The sequence below is a fragment of the Poecilia reticulata genome, linkage group LG3 (assembly GCF_000633615.1).
Source record: "Poecilia reticulata strain Guanapo linkage group LG3, Guppy_female_1.0+MT, whole genome shotgun sequence".
Taxonomy (NCBI): domain Eukaryota; kingdom Metazoa; phylum Chordata; class Actinopteri; order Cyprinodontiformes; family Poeciliidae; genus Poecilia; species Poecilia reticulata.
Window position 1 is genome coordinate 30,466,066 of NC_024333.1, and position 15,904 is coordinate 30,481,969.

The 15,904-nt window shown below is 35.4% G+C and overlaps 2 protein-coding genes across 2 annotated transcripts in view; one reads left to right on the forward strand and one right to left on the reverse strand.

The window, feature by feature from the left end:
* Positions 1 to 528: 528 nt before the first annotated feature.
* On the reverse strand, positions 529 to 8,178 carry rnaset2 (ribonuclease T2). Its single transcript, XM_008405864.2, has 10 exons — positions 8,035 to 8,178; positions 6,316 to 6,393; positions 6,101 to 6,155; positions 4,813 to 4,862; positions 4,455 to 4,512; positions 4,172 to 4,236; positions 2,489 to 2,602; positions 2,217 to 2,262; positions 2,065 to 2,139; positions 529 to 1,942 (listed from the first exon to the last, which is right to left on the reverse strand). Exons 1-10 carry the CDS (start codon positions 8,046 to 8,048, stop codon positions 1,760 to 1,762), a joined length of 738 nt encoding a protein of 245 aa, XP_008404086.1. The 5' UTR covers positions 8,049 to 8,178; the 3' UTR covers positions 529 to 1,759.
* A 1,595-nt stretch (positions 8,179 to 9,773) lies between these two features.
* Positions 9,774 to 15,904, forward strand: part of myom2b (myomesin 2b) — a 28,729-nt gene continuing 22,598 nt past the window's right edge. The window contains exons 1-5 of the mRNA XM_008405863.1: positions 9,774 to 9,880; positions 12,597 to 12,697; positions 13,753 to 13,810; positions 14,022 to 14,176; positions 14,322 to 14,408. Of these exons, the coding sequence (XP_008404085.1) occupies positions 12,618 to 12,697; positions 13,753 to 13,810; positions 14,022 to 14,176; positions 14,322 to 14,408 (380 nt within the window). The 5' untranslated portion in view covers positions 9,774 to 9,880; positions 12,597 to 12,617. The remainder of the gene's footprint in view (positions 9,881 to 12,596; positions 12,698 to 13,752; positions 13,811 to 14,021; positions 14,177 to 14,321; positions 14,409 to 15,904) is intronic.

Below are 15,904 nucleotides of genomic sequence, written 5' to 3' on the forward strand. Positions count from 1 at the left end.
AACTGTCTGCAGCTGAGTTAAGGTTAAATTTCTCTAAAGTTCACCTCAAACTCTCGGACAGGGCGGCAAACACTTCAAAGTCCAGGACACAGAAGTCACAGTGCGGTTTTCACATGTTTGGCTGAATCTGGGTCAGGCTTTGATCACATCAGGTACACAGTCTTTTGGGGGCATTTTAGGACTATTGGAAAATGTAATCAAATGTGTTCAGTCAATCTGCTGTGCTCTGCTGTGGGCGGAGATTCAGGATTATGGACTGATGTCTTTGTCCTAGTGGGATTAAGGCTCTGTAAGGAGATCACAACATTAATATTTATACCCCACAGCCAGACTGTGAGACAGACAGCCTCAAATATACCAGTGCATCTATGCTGGATCACGCTGCTGAAAGAAAAAAAAAAAACTGTTAACACCGTTACATAATTTTGTCAAATTGTCTTACATTGTGATCCCAGTAAATTGCATTCCTATTCATTCTGCATTTTAAAAAAAAAACATTGTATAAAACAAAAGAGTTGATGACACCAGTGAGAATCAAAAGGATAGATTTATTCATATTAAAAATAAGAACGTACAGCATTGTGCAATTGCTAATTTTAGGACATTTGACAGCAGAAGATATTATTTAACATCAAGCAATCAGTTTGCTACACATAAACATAACCTGAGGTAACAGGTGATTAAAAATAATCACTGTTCATGAATAAATCTCATCACAGGCGCTCCATGTTTATTTAACATTCTAGAGTATCATTTCATATACTTGGCAAAAATTCAAAAAGAGGCAGAACAATTATCAGAAAGGTCAAATAAATGACAAAGAAGTTAACAAAGTAAGGCACTTTAAAGTAAAGGCCATTTCCATCCCCCCAGGACAAAGTAAAACCTTGCAAATTGCCCTGGATCAAGACGATTCCAGTTAACAAAATAAGAAAAAATACACAACAGAATTTGAATGGGACGCGTTTTAACAACGACAAATCACAAAGCCTCTGTTTTGGTTTTACTGGATGTAGGTGTTCAAAACAAGGGATCATAAAATTCTCACTGACAGAATGGCAAAGAGAGCAAGATTGTCTGTTACAGTGCAAAACAAGTGTGATCCTCTTCGGCAGACTTGAACTACTTTGTGACATTTGGTGATAATAAATCAGGGCAAGCAAAAATCCCATGTGGAGTACCTCAAGGCTCTAAGCTTGGGCTATTTTTCTTCAACATCTATATGATCCCATTAGCTCAGTCTATGGAGTGTTATATTTCCCACAGTATCCTGCAATATAAAGCGGCTAGTAAAACACAACTTTATATTTTTGTGTAATTATCAGTGTCTTCATGGGATCAGACCTGAATTCTCATAAACAAATAAAGTCCATCATCAAGTAAACCTAATAAATCCTTAAAAACATGTTCAGTATAAGGGATTTCCTCTGTAAATAGGACACAAAAACTGACTGTACTAAACTGAACATTTTAGTTTCCACGAGTGTTTTTCATTTTTTGCTGTATATGCAAACAGCATTGTGGTTTAAGCCAACTTGAATTCAAGCATTGCTCAAAATGTGCTACTAATTATATTTGTAAACCTGACAGAAACTCAAAATTGTTAAATGGGATACTAAACAGGGTGAAATGGGTTGCTTATTAGTGTACATGCTAAATTACGATCCATTTACAAACAAAAACGAACTATTTTTGTCCATAAAAAGGTAAAAGGAGATTTTTAGTGAGCAACAGCTCCCCAGTTTGAACATGTTTGCATTTAAGAATTAGGTGGGTAATAAACTGGTATGTCAGGAGAACACACACTGAGTCCAGATGATTTGTTTTGGTCCCACTGTCCTCTTGAAAGAGTATTAGTGGCAAAGTGTTTCTCACAGTCATGCAGAGTGAAGTCAGCATCAAAACAGATCTCAATCTGTCCCAAAGTCTGGGGCTCAGAGTTCTGTCAACAAACAAAAAGAAAAAACAGTAAACATAATTATTGTCTAATACAAGTTCCATAAACTTTACAAACAAGGAAATATAAATAAGTTGAACTGTTTTAAGAACAAAAGCTGTTTATACCGTTGATGGATGCAAACATTGGATCTTGGGTTTCACGCCATAGAAGTTTTCCATTGCTTGCTCAATATCTGAAAACTGCAAAAGTCACAGAAATATTATTACTGCTGTGACAGAATGTAGTTTCATAAATCCAGTGCAATAGATAAACTTACAGTGTAGTATTCGTCAGAGGGGATAATGTTAGCCTTCTGCAGCATGCTGCAATAAAACATTACAGATCTTCACTTAAACTGATGTTGGGTTTTACCGAAAGAAACATGAAATAGGTGAAACGCCGGGCAACAAACATGGAGAGTAAACATAATTCCTATAACTCACCACAGTACAAAGATCTAGATACAGAAATGTTCAAAATGACAAAGCCTGCGTGTGAGGCAGGTATGTCTATGCAGGTGTGTGTGAAAGAATGTGTAACCAACATTACCTGTTCAAATCCACCTTCTGATACAATTCCAGTGCCTTGCTGAAATACTTGTGTTGACTGTTCAGCGAATCAGCTTCTGCTGCACATGTTCCATGTTTAGACCACTCGTACTTCCTGTTGCAAAAGGAAATTCATTTAACTGATAAACTAAAAACTAAAACATGCAGATCAACTGAAAGTTAATTCTATAAAATTTTTCCAGACATTATTTATCTCTCTTTCTTCAGTTTTGACAATAATACGGACATTTTAAGAACAAAACACTTTTCTAATCAATTTGGTTTCATCTCATAAAACTAAATCTAACTCCAGATTGCAGTAAATACAAAAATGAAACAAACTGCTGTTGATCAACAAAACGGTTTTACAAGATTTTAAAGTGTCCCCCATCATACTTTTTAAGCATTCGAATATGTGCAAAACTAATAATCTTGTTACATAAATAAAACCTTCTTTTTACAAATGTTAGACACCAAAATATGTCTCGTAAAAAAATCCATGCAAAAACTAAAAGCTTGTGCTCACTTCCTAATGATTCGGCACGGAAATTTCATTTATTCCGCCTGTCTAGGACATCTCCATTGCAGTAATAACTTCCTGTCAGTGTGTTGGGTTTTAACTTTTTTGTTCCGCAACTACAGCTCCCCCCACCCCTCTCTCTACCCCTCCCGCAGCGCCGTTTGGTTTGCTTTACCAACAATGAGCAAATATTATTATTTTTTTCCTATAAGAATTGTGGCTCGGGACACAGAGCGATAAGCACATTCAACTCTCGCTTCCACTGATTTATTTAAATGTTCAATACTTGGCGGATGTGACTAGCTAAAGCTAGCTAGCTTCTTCTCTATGTTCCAGAGCAGCCGTGGTATCCTTGCGCGTGCACGCAACCGGGTCAACACAGACAGGAAATATTCTGTTTCATGTATATCATGGTCCTGTGCCTTGTGCTGAGCTTCGAGTTATTAATTTAGGAAGACTTCAGTGTTTCAGAAAGTTTTTTCGCCATGGCTGACAGTGACCGGTTCATTCTGTTTGTGTGGCGAGGAGCTCCGCGGAACAAGGTAATGGCGGATACGGGAGCTGCAGCGACCAAAACACTACGGTATATTTCTCCCTTCTTGCATATATCAGCCAATTCTGTGAAATTCAGTTCAGCCCACACTGTGAACCAGCTGATCAGCTTCCTTTTTATTTTAATAGCGGTTGTCAAACGACTACAAGAAGCAGTAGTACATAGCGCCTCGCACTGTACAGGTCGGGCCAAGTTAAATGACGTCATCATTTGATGTATAAATTTTTTCCACCGGTGTCAAAAAGATTCACCGGTATTACCATAAATGAGACGATATGGAACTCCACTGCCAATAACCCAGTTTTACAAATGTAAAATCAATAATATTATATATTAAAGCAATATTAAATGAACACAACCTCAAGAACCTAGGGTTTGATTTAAAATCAGCAACTGAAAGTATCTAGATGTTAACAAATGCAGTGAAATGTTCCCTTTTATTATTTTTGAATGACTTCTAGGAGTAATGATCTAATAGTAGTAATAAAAAGAATAAATGTGTTAAATTAGCATAATGATAGTTTGATAAGTTATAACCAAAACTAGGCCCCAAAAAACAACTTTTTTCATTAAAAACATGCTGACTTAAAGTCAGCATGTTTCAGACATACCAGAAGTGAAAAGAAGAAGGGCTGAGCAGGTCTGGCCAAACCTTCTTCATGTCTGGGATCAGGTCCTGAGGAAAAACACACCAAAAAAGATTTACTTTATACATTAAAACAATGTTCATTTTGAGTCGCAAAGGGAGTAAAATATTAATTAATTCACCTTTTCGAAATAGCTTCAGTATTACACAACCAATATCTTAATAGTCAAAGGAAATGTTTTATTCCTGGGTTATCCTAGCTCTGTACGTTTGCAGTGTTATAAAAACTGTTAGGAGAAGTGCTATACCTCTATTTCAGTAGCGTTGAAATGCCAGGAAGAATTACAGAATTCCCCTTTATCAGGCCTGGAACACAGAGAGAATACAGAGAAAAATTACATACAAACTTAGCAAAATGAAGAGATCTTTTTCAGGGGTTTCCTTTTGATGACACTGAATCTATGAATTTAAATCTATACAGTTCTATACAAMAAACATATACCTTTACATCCCTATTGCTTGTATGAGATATTGTTTCAAACTGGGTTGCTTTGTTAGAGTGGAAAACACAGGCTGCATGATTGTTTACATCTCATCTCCCAAAGGTAAAAGGAYTTGTCAAGAACACATGAAGGAGATATTGAAGACTAAAACCCAGACACTTACCACAGTCCATGCAGTGTCCAGTAACTAACATTGAGTTGGCAATGCTCCGTCTGAAATGTGATAAACAAATATTAATATTTTATGTTTTTTTAATGTGTACTCCGGTAAGAGCTAAATCATTATACTGTATATGTAACTAATCATTTTCACTGAATCAAGAATAAGAAATTAAACTCGATTGCACGTATTCCTGTGTGATGTATATTTATCAACAAATGTCATCCTATGCCAGTGCAGCAACATAAATCTCTGAGAGGCCCAGCTAAACGGCACTAAACATCCTTCCTCTTGAACTCAAAAGCACCCCACGAGCCAAAGCACAATCTGAAACTGATCAAGTTTCAGATTACACCACAAGTACACCGCTGCTGACATATCAAATTTGCTTAGGTTTGTGTCTGATTTTATCACTAGACTCAATCACAACATAATAGAAAACCTAACTGCACAATAAGCAGAAAAAGTGCCGTCAATAAGCCTAAAAACGAGACGTGCCAGTCATGCTGTAACTTGCATGTGAACGATGTTAAACCGCACTGCTGACAAGTAGTCTTGTGGTTTTGTATCACATGGTGTTATAAGGAAAACACCTGGATTAGATTTCCCCAAACGGATAAGTGGGCACCATTGTTTAACACGACGATGCCCAAGACTCGCTAGAAAACAGCATTAACTCTACCCATGACTTTAGTTTATTGATCATACTCCTCTTTAAGTGACAGTGAATGAAATCCTCTTCAAACTAAATAAATGGCTGAGATGAATCCTAGATTGAAAGGTCAGCATACAAGCAACTTACACACAATATTTATTTTATTGTAGTTGGAGATATAGAACATGCAATACAGAATTATGATCAATTTAAAATTAAGTATTGTTGACAACTCCATTAATATCTCACACACTGGAGTTTTGCTCTGTCTAAACATATTTTTCTGGTCCTCCAAATCACTTAGTGGTGTCAAAATCTATATGAGTCATGTATGTCTTATAAGGTGTCTTGAGATGACATTTGTTGTAAATAGTTGAAATTTACAGCAGATAAACACCCAAGTCAAAAATAAAATGTCTTAATTTTATATTATTTGTCTTTTTAGTGAGAGCAAGTCTTGCATTTGACACACATTTTCCCTAAAGTCATAAAGAATTATCTCGTTGACGAGTAAGAAAACAAATGCTGTACATAGTCAATAAATGATAAAACTACTGAACATACTCTGTCATCCTATATTTAAAATGACAAGTGCTAACAAACCAAGTCAATAGATAAAGACAGACAGGAACTCACAGAACAGAAGGTTTTGGGCCACTGCTGTGTCAGGATCACTTTGGTCCATAATTTGCTGAAATGCAGACAGTTCTAAGCTTCTTTCCAATATTATTTAGTTCAAATGATCACAGCTCACATTTATTGAGAAACAGTTACTGCAAATGTGAACAGAAAGTAACAAAAAATATTGACAGATGAGCACAATTAATCATTTCTTATCTGTTTGTTCCTACATTGGTGAAGTAACAACAGCAGAGGACATAGCTGCTGCCAGGCAGACCAGAAGAGGGAAGTGGAGTCTCATGGCTGACCTACAACAAAATGGGAAATTAAACTCAATCAATATGAGTCATGCAAAATTAAAACCACACCAACACACAAAAAGTTATAAACTTTTCAAAAATATTCCATTTAGTCTCTGTAGAAATAACTTTGAGTCTCATTAGACAATTTCCTTAGAAGAAACTGTCTCCTTAGATATACGTATAACACAAATCCTAGCTGAAAGGTCAGAGCATAACTAGAATACACTTATAAACAGGAACTTAGCCCATCTTGTTTACGTAAGTGGGATTCATCTCAGTTCTCTTTTTCTGGCATAACCGTTTTTTACAAAGATTGAACAAAAGTTAGAATTACGTAATGATCTTGTGTTCAGATTTTCTAACTTAAAATCTTGTAAAGATAAAACCATGTAAACGCTAACTCACATCAATATTTTTAGGCTATTTAATAATATCACCCATAGAGATTGCATGGGTTCAACATCTTCAAACGCTTGTATGAGGTTGTCTCTAACAGTAAGGAAAATGCTTTTCTTAAGGTAACCCTATAATTCAGTATGACAACCTAACAGCTTTGGTAAGTGGAAGGTGCTGAGATACATTATCGTGATAAAATATGATAACAACACAGCCTAATTTATTTATTTCACAAATTTAAGTGTACAAACTGCACAAAAATAGGACTTTCAAAAGTTTCATGAACAGAGAAGCACATTGTGATTCAATTGAGATGCATCATCAAGTGCAGGCAAAGTCATGTAAAATTAGTATAAGTGGTATTGTTGCCACCTTGGAGGTGGCAACAATATGTGTAGTGAGGAAGCTGGACCAGTGTGACTAAAATATATTATTGTGAGAGCACAGCTTGAGTTACATGGCATTCAATGATAAATATATTAAATCTCCAGGAACACTAATTCAGTACAAATCTAATAAGGCAAAAGGTATGACGTGTAAAACTGTACATCCTATTACAATGAAATGTCCATGTTTGTCATTATTTCATAAGTTTTTGACAATTATTCTCCATAAAATAATGCAGAAACACTACATAGACACAAAATCACACACAAATTAAAATGAAAGAGCTGAACTGGACAACTTAAGGTTATAAGGATTAAGTCAGAGCCAGTGGGCTCCTCAATCTCAACGTACCAACAGTAGCTGTAGGTCTCTCTGCTTAGCTAAGCAGTAAATGTCTCAAACCTGTCCGTCAACTCACGGAAATCTAAAGAGAACTTGCGGCTCCTTTTTTCAGTTTAGTTGACAAAGACATGAAATACCCATAAACTTACGACATCACTGGCTAAGGACACCAATGAGGAAGACGCCCTTTTTGATTTTGCACTAAACGCAAAATAAAAATATACTCAAATTTAAACCTCCTACACACTGTGCGTTATATAGTTTTTAACACTGCATAAACAATGACTGTTCATGAAACTGTCTGGGGGATCTTTGTAAAAATGATTGGACCAGACTGACGCAATGAGCACAAGGGCTGTAAAGAAATATCAACTAAATGCATTTATTCCAGACCAACTCAAAAACAACACGACGATCTCTTAATCATTCTAAAAGACACTACCTCAATAGTACGGAACAAAATGCTGAAATCTAAAGTGCTTATTTTAGAAGAGAAAAATAATTTTGACTAACTTCACTGACCTTGTTGCAGACATGGAACATCAGACAGTATAACACTTGAATCAGCCCTTCCTTCTTGATATCTCGGCTTAACTAGGTCACGTTTTGTATAGTGGTTTACCAGCGAACAGTTTTGTTTACGTCGAACAGCACTGAACTACCGGCTTTGTTGGATCAGCCAATCATAAGCATCGTGTCGTAAACACATCTTGCGTCATTACGTCTCTGCGTAGAGCCGATTCTTGGGCTGCTTGGTTTAGTATAAGCCGTGACCCGTTTGCTCCTCCGAACAGCGCCTACCAACGACGTTTTCAATCCAGGTCTGGATAGATTCGCTGAATTAATTAAAAAAAAAATCTTTGTAGAATATTTGTTTAAATAACAAATTTACCATCATAAATATGGATACATAGTGCACGTATGTATTATGGCAGATGTGACTCTCACCCTATGACAATATGAGAAAACCCCAATTAAGTGAAGTTGAAAACAAGCTACGTTTCCATAAAAAAATAATCTATTAAAAATATAAAGTAAAAAAAGAAATATATATAATATTTTGGGTATAGTATGCTCTAAACTTATATTTTGATATTAACAAATTTGGATCAACAGAGGTCTAGCAGACATCAACCCAAAAAAGCATGTTTACAAACTATAAAATAATTTTAAAAACTACTATTTTGTATCAAATCAAATTTTATTTGTATATCACATTTCAGCAGCAAGGCTTCTACATCATCACAAAAACACTGTCATGCAACATTGAATCAACAATCAAATACATTACATTAAGTCAAGTGCCATCATTAAATTCATAATTAATTACAAATTAAGTTGTAATGAGATTAATTACACAATTATGTATTATTCTTTAAATGGAAAAATGTATTTGGGTGAAAATAGAATAAAAATAATAAGTAGCTTTTGATATTTCTTAATGATTGTAGTGGGCATAATTTTGCAAAGCCCTTTCAAGTAAGTCCAACTTTAGTGTGTAACACAACAGTTAAGTGTTTTATTTTTGCTGCCCTATATTTTAAATAGCAAAGATTAGATGCCATGGGTAAGATCATTTAAATTTGTTAAATAAACATCCATCTGTATTTTAAGTTTCCTGTAATTTCTTTACTGGAAAAGTCAATACTTTGCTATAATTGTAAAACTCTGGCCTGTTATCAGCTAAATTGGTTTCCTGTTGGGCACACGTCATTCAGACATCACACACTCCTTCTAAAGCTGCCGAATGTTATCCCATGTTGTCCCCTCACATGATTTTGTCTCAGACGTGCAATCTGTTTAACAGCTCCTTCTCGATGTCAGGAATAGTCAGGTTGTAACTGTAGCTAGTTTTATAAATAGGCCGTGACCAAAGTTCAGCATGCGACGCAGCTTCTCAAGATGTTCTTTACTGCAGATGGAGAAAATTCTAAGCGCAAGAGCTTGATGCAGTGTGCAGCTAGATTTAAAGCTCTACATTAAAGAGATGTCAACTTTAATTTGAATAATTTGCAAATGTTTTATGTTCGTTTCCCATAAAGTGATGAAATTTTATGCTTTATCTGATGTAACTGTTATGCTTGGTAGCCCAACTTGAATCTCATTACATCTTGAATAGCATTATTGCAGAAATAAAAATGAATACTTTCTGCTAATCAAACAGCTTACTGATTTTAGTGGCTATGTCTCAAAGGATACTAGTTATATATAGGCAGTTCTCTCTCCTTATAAGGCCTCGGGGAGAGGCTGGTGGGGGGCAGCTGGAGTCGGGTGGTGGTTCTCTTGGCCTTGTGCAGAACTTGGTTTAGGCTGACTCCCTGTGGATTCAGGCTGATAACCGAAGTCGCTGAAAAGAAAATCTTAAGCGGTAAGAAAAACATTTTTAAACTATGCTTCAGCTCTTACCTCTTCTGTATTGTTAGCTTTATAACCCATCTTCATTTCAAACCCATTAGCAGCAGGTGGGATCAGTGAGGTGGGACTAAAGAGAGCACAGCCAGAAGATGTTTCATGATCCTTTACTGCTGCTAATGATACTTCAAAGTGATGAATGAAAGAATATGGGTTTTACAAGTGGAATAAATGAGCAATGGAGGGCTAATGTAGACACTCTGTCTTTCATTTATTGGACAGATGGTATGTTTGGTCATCTGAGATGTACAGAACGTCTTTGCATTTATTGTTGGTACCCAGATTAGTTAAGGTAAACACAATATGGACAGCTATATTAGCCATCAAGAGCTGTTTATGAACTAGATATGTTCTTCGTGGGAATGTCAAATATCTAAAATGACAAAAAATAGGCATTTTGCTTTGATAATTGCACCTCAGTTCATAAGATTTTGCAGTGGAATTGCATCATGTTGCTTTGTATGGTTATGGCTGAGAGTACTGGAGGTTTACAGTTACAGATGGATTTTTTTGGCTGTTACAGTATAGGCTGGACTTACAGAGGTGCAGAATTTATGGAACAAGAGAGTATCTTGCAAAGAAAACTTAATGCTCATGTTTCCTTTGCCTTCAGACACAAAAACTGTTGCTTGCCTAAAATCTGCTATGTAATGCAAACAGCTGTTATTTGCACACAAGGAATTAGTCATGTTTGCCTGGATTTTATTGGTGCTGCTTCAAATTGCTGCTGGGAAGGATGGTCTAAATGTCCTGCTGTGAATACATTTATTTTGGGAATTTGCTGAGTCTCCCCAATGTCACCAAATATTTTTTTACCAGTCCTGATTCTGACCTTTTTGTCTGGAATTCAAAGAGCAAAAAGTTAAACATGTGTATAAATCCATTTTAACAGAAACTATTTTGCTTTTGCAGTTGATATCAACCTGTGTTTAAAGTTACAGACAAACAGCTTGGGAATGATATGGTAACTTTGTATGCTTGACTGGCAGATTTGAGGCATTAGCAGTAAGCTGAATTTGGGTTTATTGATATGAGAGATGACACTGAAGCTGCCGAGTGCATCCCAAAGATATGGGAACAGGGTTATGGTGCAACATGTTTCATTCCCCGTCAGCCTAAGGTTAAGGAACGGGGAAGGAATTGCTTCAGATTTCCTCTGAACTTCTCTCTGGTCGCTGTGGTCAGTAAGGGGATGTGAACCAAACACGAAGTGAACTGATGCTTCTGTTTTGATGGTTGTACTAAAATAAATGAAAAACAAGAACAATTAGTTTGGAAAGCTAGTGTTGACTTATTTTACTGGTCAGTAAAAACATTATTTTTCACATCACATGCATGATTTATAACGTATGACAATATTCATCTCTTTCCAACTTTCAGCTTCATTAAATTATTATTAGGATTCCGAACAGGAGAGTAAATTTATTATCAGTGGAAGAACTAAAATTAAAGCTATGTTTTGATTAGACAACATTTGGTGCATTCTGTTGTCTAACAGTGGCTCAAGGTCATGCCTTTTGTTTACGGTATCTCTTTACACGTGTGTCTTTTATTGCCTGTGTCTAAATCCTAGTGTCACTTCTAACAGTATCCAAGAAGCTGATAGTGTTTGTGAGTGTGTGTGTTGAGATGTGCTGGATTGTTTCAAAGTCCATGTGTTCAGATTCTTCAAAGGCTTTTCTATTTGTAGAAGGATAATAAATAATTTGGTATGTGTATAAACGATAAGCTTTACCGATACAGAGCCATCACTGTGAACTGTTTGCTATTCAGCTGTTGCTGGCTTGATTTTTTCCCCCTTTTTGTAAGAAAGTGAAATTCCTCCTCACAATTGATAATTCCTTTGAAGTTTTAGTTAAAAGTGAAAAATAGCCATACCGTAAAAAGCATAGATGCAATTATTGTGCAGGTGGAAAATGATAATTTTAGTCCCTGACAGGTTTCAATCTTCACAATTTTGGGTCATTTCTTTCAAATTCAGGTAAATACAACTTTAGAGAAAACAACAACCAACTTAAGTTGACCTTTTTGTCTGGAATTCAAAGAGCAAAAAGTTAAGCATGTGTATAAATCCATTTTAACAGAAACTATTTTGCTTTTGCAGTTGATATCAACCTGTGTTTTATGTTTGGATCATAAAACCCTTGGAACTTGCTAATTTATTTTTTCAAAGATCATTAAGATTCTTTTATATGTTAAGTGATCATACTGGATTATGCTCTCAGGCTTGTCATAAACGTCCACATTTCTTGAGGGGCCATTTTGATTTCCAGTTTGTTTTCTTGTTGTTTGAAAGTTCTGATTTCTAATAACAATAAAGTGCATCATTAACCACTGTATTGCTCTTTGAGTGGATGAGTATAGTCTCTTCAACATATTTAAAAAGTGATTTATCTGTATGGTTTTGGGGCTCAACATGACTTGCCACTGAAAAATGCTGAATTTGGGGAAATTTCCTTTGGAAAAACTATAACACAAAAAAAATTCTAAGCATGCTCTCCCTATTTTTTTTCCTTGAAGTTGTACTCCATGTAATAAAATTTTTTATCGTCTGATATTATAGAACCTCATCAATTATCTTTGAAAGTTCATAGCTGTATCTGTGAGGTGGTCACATTATGCTGTTGTTCTTTGTTTTGATCTCTCTCGACATTTCATTACTCACCTAACAGGTCAGTGTCTTCAGTGCCACCATGTCAGCACGTCTGAAACGAATATATGACCACCAATACCACCACAAAGAGAGCCAATATGTGGTCAAAGAATACAGCAGGTACAGCTGACACATGCTAACAATCATGAACAGGTCTTAATATATCTATCCTGCTTTTTAATCTGAATATTATTATAACTAAAGCAGCATCTTTTTGACTTTACTTTAACATAACGTACTGACTCAGTTATGTTTGATGTTATCTGGCTAAATATAATAACATAAATGTCAGATTAACAACTGGCAAGTTGATTTGAGTTTCAACAACTTTTTCTGTTGAATGTATAGTTCTCAAATTTCTAAGTAACCATTGTCTTAATAATAAAGTATTTTTTGATGTAACTCCTTTTTGTGCGTACATTGACCTATGCTATAGAGCAAAGTTCAAGTAAGGCAAAAATTGGCTCCATAGAAAAATAGAAAGACAGAAACAATTTTTTAACTATTTTAACAACACATTATTTTTCAATGAAAATACATTATGGCATCAGAGTTTTACACCCTATTCTCATAAACACAGAATTAACTGTCCATCAACCACAAAACACACAACACTGTTAAAACAGCACTGACAGAAAAACTCATTTAGAAAGACTATTCAGGCATTAAATCAGTCACATAATCATTAAGTAATTTGCTGATGCAAGTCTTCTGAGAAGCTTGGCTAGAGGTAAGTAGTTTATGATTCAGACATGACTGTATGCAAAGGTGCAAAGGTTTGTAAGATTCAGAATAATTTACCTAAAGCTGAGGAATCAATGTGTCTTAGTTTAAAAAATAAAATAGAAGTACTCTGTATATATATATATATATATATATATATATATATATATATATATATATATATATATATATATATATATATATATATATATATATATATATATTTATTTTTTTTAATAAAAGAATGAAGGGTTACTCTGCACTATGCAGATCCTTTTGAAGCTTTTAATATTTTGGGGTTTTGACTAATACTAATGCAAACAGACCTGTTGTGAATGTCCACAATGTCCAGTGTCCCGAAAAGAATCAATTGATTTTAAAAATAGTATTGTGACAAAATCAATGTAATTCTAAATGTATATTAATAAAACTTGCCTATTGTTTATGTTCAGCTCCAAGGCCTCTGAAGAAAGATATGAGTACAAAACACAAGCTCGCATTCAGGAAGTGGTAAGATTTATTGTATCAATTTCATTTCCCCTTAAACACATACAGTAAACTAGCTAATAAACTGCTTAACCTCTTATCAACACGCTGTAACTTTATAAATGTCAGTGCATCATAGTCAGGATACAGATTCAATAATTAATTACAAGAGCAAGACAAGGAGGTGTGTATTCCTCCCCTGTGTATTCATTAGGATTCTATGTTTTTTGTTTAGGTAAAAACAAAGTTGGGAGAAAAATATGTGCGCGAAGAACCTATGATCAGGGGACCACAGTTCCTCGTCAGACTCAGATCCCATACTGTGTTTGAAAACACTCCAATCAAACTCTTCTGTACTGTAGAAGGCTACCCCATGCCAGTAGTGAAATGGTAATAAATTATTATGTTGTTTTTTTTGTCTTAATCAATATCACTATAATCCTTTACAAATCCATTTGCAAAAACATACTTCAAGGTATTAATCAATAAACATGTACAGGCCTCACTGTAGCTACATATCTTTTCTCCACTTAAGGTATAAAGATGGCGTGATCCTGGACTTGTCCTCTGGAAAGTATCTGGTTGAAGCTAGAGGTGGGAGCCACTCTCTGTTGATCCCAAGGTATAGTAAGTTCAACAAAATAGCTATCTGTCTATTTGGTCATCAGTTTTTTCTCTCCTGAAATTTTATTTTCCATGGTTGTCCTGATGAGTTTTATTATTGCCTTATGTCTTAGATGTCTACGTAAGCTCATTTCATATGAGTTTCCAAGCATTTTTCTTCTGAACGTAATTTCCTGGAGCCTTAAAATCTACCCCTATGTGAGAATGTAATCACCCCACTTGATAAATCAGTATTGAACTAGGATTAACCACATTTTATTTTCGCAGCGATGAAAATAACATGTCAGTGCATCATAGTCACTATACAGATTCAATAATTAATTATTGAGTCTGTCCATACATAGTTTGCTATGTATGGATGTACATAGCAAACATAGTTTGCCATGTTTGTACATAGCAAACTATGTACATCCATACCTAATCTCTGCCACACAAATGTATTCAATAAATCAATTTTAATAGAACATGTTTAGCATCATGAAGTAGAGAAGAAACATATCAAATAGCTTATGCCCATGTGAATAAATCCAAGAGCAGATGAGGAAAAAAAATTCTAATGACTTCTTTTAAGAATGGAAAGGGTGACACAACAATTAAGGATTTGTAGTTTAGTGAACCACAGTAAGAGCCATTATCCAAAAGTGAATAAAACATTGACTTGTGAATTTTCCCAGGAAAGCCAACTTACCAAGATTACGCCAAGAGCCCATTATAGATTCAACCAGCAGAACAAAGAAGGTCACAAAATGATCCAGAACAGTGTTTAAAGTATTGCATGTCTCACTTGCCTCAATTCAATTCAGTGTTCATGATCCAGCAAAAAGAAAGGAACTAGACAGCATTCATCTATAGGCTAAAGTCCATGCTGACCAAAAATAACACTATGACCATCTAACATTGCCAAAGCACATCTTGGCTTTTTGGAAAATAATCTGTAGACTGATGAGACAAAAGTTTTGGAAAAGTTTTGCGTCATCTAACTTCTGGTGAATAAGAAAGTATTTAAGAAAAACAACACACTGCCAGAAGCCAAAATTAATCCACAGTTGTGCAGAAGACTCATTGCCAGATGGTGCAAACATTTGAAGGCAGTTGTTGCTGCTAAAGATGGCATAACCACTTATTGAATTTAGGGAGCATTTAGGGAGGTTTCAAATGTCACTTTTTCAAAATAAAAAGACACATTTGAAACCTAATATGATCCTCCTTTACATGGTCTTCTGGCATTTTTCTTAACACAGTTCTCTTTTTTTCTGCAGCTGTTAATGCATCCAACTTCTGTGACATGTTTCTAGAAATGCAGTATTTCTCAGACTACATGACCTTGAGCTTGCTGACTGGGGTCATAAATGATTACTAAAATCCTTGCTTTACGAGCCTCAAACTGTTTGAGATTAGAGGTCGGAAACAGCTGAGTGTGTGGCTGCAGTGTGGCTGCAGACGGAGTGGAGCGTACCTCACTCCAGCCTGGAAGCTCAGCTGTTCAAATGCTGA